The sequence below is a fragment of the Prionailurus bengalensis genome, chromosome A3 (genome assembly GCF_016509475.1).
Source record: "Prionailurus bengalensis isolate Pbe53 chromosome A3, Fcat_Pben_1.1_paternal_pri, whole genome shotgun sequence".
Taxonomy (NCBI): domain Eukaryota; kingdom Metazoa; phylum Chordata; class Mammalia; order Carnivora; family Felidae; genus Prionailurus; species Prionailurus bengalensis.
This window is the reverse complement of record NC_057354.1, coordinates 82,369,549-82,376,007: the sequence shown is the minus strand read 5'-3', so window position 1 is coordinate 82,376,007 and position 6,459 is coordinate 82,369,549. Positions and strand designations below refer to the sequence as shown.

The window sequence follows — 6,459 nt, the reverse complement described above, 5'->3', positions numbered from 1 at the left end:
TTTATGATCTCATGTTCTACATAAAAACAGCTCAGCTTAGCATGACCCAGTTCCTGTGGGCCAGATTCTAATTCCTTCTGGTTTCAAAAAGCGGAAGCCCTACCAAATGATTTCCTCTGGATTGAAATACATTAAAATGGAATAAAATTTCATATCCAAACTCATTACATTTTCCCTCAGATACCAAAGTACAAAAACACAATGCTAAATTTCTTTTAAATTATTTTATTTTTGTGTAAGCTAAAAGGAAATTTACACACTGAAATCTCAAAAGACCTGGGCATGCACATTCACCTTGTTAGAGGTTCCTCTACATGTCTTTCTTTTTTCCATAGGAATTTCCCCAAACATTTAAAACCCATAGTTTTTACTGTATATACAGCCTAAACCATAGCAATCTATGATTATGTCATTTTACACTGTGCAAAATCCTCAAAAAATAGTGGTACGATTAAACAAAAAAAATCATTAAAACAAGTAAATTTCATTGTAAGACATTCATATAATTTGGTCCTTCTCCAAACCAAACTGATTTAAAACAGACACAATCTCTTTAAACCCCTCCAATCAAGTTCTGACAATGATCCATACCCTACAACAAAACAGCAATCAATTAAGTACCTCGCAAAAGGTCAAATAGCAATATGCCAGATTGAAAAGATTAAAAAAAAAAAAAAAAAAAGCGCAAAAATGTTAACAAAAGCCAGATCTGAAACAAACCCACCACACGTAAAATTGAAAAAAAAAAAAATTAAATGGAGACTTTGGAGCTTATTTATGATAGCAAAAGTAATTCAACATATGATATGAAAAATTAATAGAACATTCAATGCAATCTGAAAAGACTGAAGGGGATTTCACAGACAGTGGAGATTTGAGTTTTTAATTTTTTTTTATTTCAAAAGTTTTGTAAGAAGGACACCACCAGTGTATTTCACAAAGACATAAATGTATACACCCCAGCAACACAAAAAGAATAAATCTTCAAAAATGTTCACCCCCGATTATTTACATTTTTTCTAATATAAATTTAGGACTTCAGTATGTAAATAAATATACATTACTATGTATACCTTTCTAGTGCGGCTTACCAACAAATCAGCTGAACTTTTTTTTTTTTTTTTTTAATTAGAGCAGGTATGCTTTTGATGGTAGGGAAGGGCTGGAGGAAAGGAAAAGCAATTGAAAGTGTCCAATTCACATCGGTTATCAGTCTGCTTTCTCTTGGGACCTTGTGGAAGGTGTTAACGTGGCTGGGAACATCAACACCTTGGCATGCATGAACGTTAAGTCAGGAAGGCTAGCGATCACCTTGATGGCTTCTTCACTTAGGTGCTCTTCTCTTTTCGGTTTCCTATTGACAAATGAAAACAGAGAAGTGTGTTGATGTGACTTTGCTGTAGGTCAAATGGGAGAAAATCCACTCCCAAGGCAGACAGCGATCTGTGGGGACTTCCTCTATCAGGTCCCGAACTTCCTAACAGCTTTGTGCTGGGTGCTTCCTCTGCCAGCTGCTGAGTTGCTCACAAAGACGTATGTCCTTCTCATGTATGCCCATTGCAGCCAGGCACGTCCCTGTAGATATTCACACGGACCTACGCACGGCCCACAGATTTGCTTAAGGCTGGAAGCATCTACTGCCCAGGAACCCTTTTAAAATGTTACTAAGCTGAAATATAATGCCAGAGCCCTTATAAAACTTCACCCAACTGGATTTCCCCCTGACCCCCTGCGAAACTACCAAAATTACTTCAACATAAAACAAAGTATGTCTGGCACAAGACCTTGTAAGTCATTTTAACCTCAGGCTTTCTTAATCCCCCATGGGGAATTCCAGGAGAGAAAGCTTTCACCTCAAAAACACCCAGTTTCAGCCCCACCGGGACAGACAGAGCAGTTCCCAAAGCAGCACGGGAGCCGGTTGTGGACGTGGACAATGGACATACTCCACAGACGTGGAGAATGGCAGGACATACTTGGGGAGAGGGGGAACCCCCAAATCCTATGGGTTCTGTAGATGGAGGACATTTTATTACACTGACCCCTGCTACTAGAGGTGAGAGGGTTAGTGCCTAACACAGGAAGAACTCTTTTTGACCCGGGGCCTCCCAGCTGGTGAGGTGCAGAAATGTCAAGTGAGCCTCAAACGTGGCTCAAATTGAGCACATGATTGTAAGCCAACCTTTATTTTTTCCAGGACATTAAATATATTGAAAGAATAGTTGTAGTCATACAGATATTAATTTTAGGCCAAAGTTTATTTTTAAATTGTTGACTCTAAAAAGCCCAATTTTCTTTTATGGTAAAGGATAGTTGGTACTATATTAGGTGTGACACAAGTTATTTCTTCCACCTAAATATGTTCTTTGGGATGGGGAACAGAAGTCAGAAGATGAAGCAAGACAAGATAGATAGACATAGGCCTTTATTTCATACCTAGACTTTTCTGTTAATCACTTTTGAAATCAGACTGAAATTAAAAGACTTAATAGAATGACTGAAAAATCAAACATCAGAATTTTAGGACCAAAGTTCTTCAATAGGGGGTCGAGCTTCAGGCACACTGAAACCATCAGATCAACCAATACTCAGTTCTAGGGTTTCTCAGAAGAATGGAATAGCAATCTGGTATTTTCTGATTAAAATCTACACTTTTTGAAGGAGAGAAAGAGTATGAGCGGGAGAAGTACTGAGAGGGAGGGAGACACAGCACGAAGTGGGTTCCAGGCTCTGAGCTGTCAGCACAGAGCCCAATGTGGGGCTTGAACTCACCGATGGTGAGATCATGACATGAGCCAAAATCTGATGCTTAACTGTCTGAACCACCCAGGTGTCCCCAAATCTACATTTCTAATTGCATTTAAACGACAGCAAAATTCTTAGGTGGATATCTGGTGAAGAAAAACCAGATAGTTCATTTTTTTTTAATGTTAATTTATTTTGAGAGTGTGTGTGTGAGTGGGAGTGGCAGAGAGAGGGAGAGAGAGAATCCCAAGCAGGCTCTACACCCAGTGCAGAGCCTGACATGGGGCTCGATCCCACAACTGCGAGATCATGATCTGAACTGAAATCAAGAGTTGGACGCTCAACTGACTGAGCACCCAGGTGCACCCCACCCCCCGGATAGTTATTTTTAGTCTCAAAGTGAAAGACTGGACGTGCATAATGGAAGAGGCCAGCCTCTCACCAACACTCAATCTTAGCATCACTAATGATGGAGTCAACTAGATATTACGCATCTTCTGATGTGGTTCAACACCTGTGCCGTTTACCAGTCAAAATGCTTTACCTGAGTTTATATAGTATAATATAATAATTTGTGGATATAATTTCTAAAGCTTACAGGAAATAAGGGGAATAGAGAAAGATATTAAATACTACTTGAAGGAAGCCATCAGATAAAATCCAGAAGTTGAGACATTCTACAGGACACCTAGACTGATCTTTTTTTTTTTTTTTTTTTTTTTTAAATTTTTTTTTTTTCAACGTTTATTTATTTTTGGGACAGAGAGAGACAGAGCATGAACGGGGGAGGGGCAGAGAGAGAGGGAGACACAGAATCAGAAACAGGCTCCAGGCTCTGAGCCATCAGCCCAGAGCCCGACGCGGGGCTCGAACTCATGGACCGCGAGATCGTGACCTGGCTGAAGTCGGACGCCCAACCGACTGCGCCACCCAGGCGCCCCCTAGACTGATCTTTTTAATAAGCTAGTGTTAAAACTGAAAACAAAAGGCATGGTGGTAGATAAACCATATTAAAGATTTGGGAGCCATAATGGCCAGGTACAATCATTCTCTGCTTTGTTAAAACCAATATTCAATTGAGGGGATATCTGAATATAGCCGTGGTATCATATGGAATAAAAATATGAAGTGGACAGATGGAGATCACAGACTGCAAGGGTAAGTTCAATTCAGTATGGACTACAAAACCTCACTTTTGGTTAAAACACCACACATATGTATATGTTTCCATAGAAAATTATCTGAAAGAATACACTATCTGAAAGAAGGAGTTATACTGACCCGAGTGGTAAGAATGTGAAACTAAGTTTTAACTTTTTGTATGCATTTTCTAACTTTCTATATAATCTACCTTACTGCTGCTGTAACAATAAATGGTTGTCAAAAACAGGAACAGATAAAATTATACCTAAACGGACCTTCTCCTTTGTGGAGTGCAGTTGGGGAGTGGGAAAGGAAAGCAAAGTAGAAGCTTCCACCCAAGGAATGGTTGGTAAAGATGACTCCAGGCTTTTTACCAATAGCCTTACTTCAGAGGCACTCCTCGGAGGCAACAGGAAATTGAACAAAGTTTACAGAGTTCATAGTCTGTGTATTCATCTGTACTCAATGTGCATTGATGTGATCTAGTTTTGTTTTTTTTTTTTAGCATATAGGAAGAAAATGCTTGAGAATTTGAAAATAAAAGTTGTATCACGAACATTTTTCAAGTCCAAAAGCAGTGACCTAATTTTGATTTGTATTCTTTAGCTAAGATTTATCCTTTTGTCAGTGGAATGCAACTGAGAGTCTAGAAACAAACTCAACAAGGGTGTCAAGACCATCAATAGGGTGAAAAACAGTCTTTTCATCAATATGGGCTATCCACATGTAAAAGAATGAAGCTGGACTCCTATCTCACACCACATTCAAATATTAAATCAAAATGAATCGAAGGCCCAAATGTTAAGAGTTGAAGGTACAAAACTCAGAAAAAACCCTAGGTATAAATCTTTCGGACCTTGAAGTAGGCAATGGTTTCTGGGATGGCTATCATCACAAAGTCAGTGAGAATGCAGCAAAACTAGAATTCTTATATATTACCGGAAGGAATGTAAGATGGTGCCACTACTACAGAAGATAGTTCGGCAGTTCCTCAAAAAGTTAAACATATGACTCGGCAGTTCCACTCCCAGTTGAAAATATCTGTCCACACTAGAACTTGGACACGAATGCTCACAGCAGCATTACTCAGAATAGTTGAAAAGTGAAACAGCCCAAGTATCTATCAATTGATTAATGGATAAAGAAAATGTGGTGTAATCACACAAAAGAATATTATGCAGCTATAAAAAGGAATGAAAAGTACTGATACACGCAACAGCATGGCTGAACTTGAAAACATGTTCAATGAAAGCAACCAGATACAAAATGTCACATACTATAGGAGTCCATTTATACGAAAGAATCAGAATAGGCAAATTCCTGGAGACAGAAGGCAGATTAGTGGATGTCAGGGGCTGGGAAAAGTGGCAGATAGGGAGTAACTGCTAATGAGCATGGAGTTTCTCTCTGGGGTGAAAAATATGTTCTGGAATTAGTGGCAACGGTTGTGCAATGCTGTGAACACACTAAAAACCAATGGATTTTATGGCATGTGGCTATCTCAATTAAAAGATTAAAAAGAAAAAAGATGTATGTACCCCTTTTGGCAACTAGTTTGGCTTCTATAAACCTGAGTTAGAGGTCTGTGGCTACTAACTAGGTGGCCACCCACTGATTCAGATAAGGAAGAAATTTTTCTCTATACTAGAAAAGGTGAACAAGAAGATGGAACTGTTTTAAAACTAAGAACTCGTATTTCTTTAAAAAGTGAAAAGTCATTTTTTTCTTACATATGCAAAACCACTTCAAAAAGAGAATGCTGTTTGTTACACATCAAATTCCTCTACATGTACCACAGTTTCTTAACCCTCTCGTGCCTTATAGTCACTCTATCTTCTGTGTACTGTCAATAGCCAAGAAGGTTTTGCTGAGCTTTACTTCCTGTAGTTTATTTTATTCAAAAACAAAAAGAAAAACAAAACATAAAACAACAAAGACTCCGAAATTTTCTGAAATGATACCTGTCATCCCCTTTTCTTTTCCCTGTACAACTGGGAATCATTCACGAGGACATCTTACAGGATTACCTTCTAATTGTAAGACTTGTCAATATTTGCATTTCTTACCATTTTCAAATCCTCAAAGTTGAGGAATACAAAGCTGGCAACTCATTTTTTTCTCAATTTGTTGTTGAAATTTTTTTTTTAATGTTTATTTATTTTTGACAGACAGACAGCAAGCGGGGAAGGGGCAGAGAGAGAGGGAGACATAGAATCTGAAGCAGGCTCCAGGCTCTGAGCTGTTAGCACAGACGGGGCGGGGGGGGGGGGGGGGGGGGGGACGGGACTCGAACCTATGAACCACAAAATCATGACCTGAGTCAAAATTGGATGCTTAACTGACTGAGCCACCCAGGCACCCCTCAATTTGTTGTGTATTAAACATGAAGCTGGATAGATACTAGAGAGCAATTCAATGCTCTCAATGTTACAACACTAACCTTAGGATACACACAATAGTTTTAGTTCATTCCATAATGGTACAGAATAAGGGAAATAATGAAAATAACTTCTTAAAAGTAGTAAGAGTTAAAAAAGTTCCCTGGTGTACAAGGGATGTTTCAAGGGTGAG

The 6,459-nt window shown here is 38.8% G+C and overlaps 1 protein-coding gene across 4 annotated transcripts in view; it reads right to left on the bottom strand.

Moving 5' to 3' along the window:
- Positions 1 to 209: 209 nt before the first annotated feature.
- Positions 210 to 6,459, bottom strand: part of AFTPH (aftiphilin) — a 67,152-nt gene continuing 60,902 nt past the window's right edge. For all 4 annotated transcript variants that reach the window (XM_043603510.1, XM_043603511.1, XM_043603508.1 and 1 more), the window contains one exon: positions 210 to 1,354. In XM_043603510.1, coding sequence (XP_043459445.1) covers positions 1,210 to 1,354 — 145 coding nt within the window. In that variant the 3' untranslated portion in view covers positions 210 to 1,209. The remainder of the gene's footprint in view (positions 1,355 to 6,459) is intronic.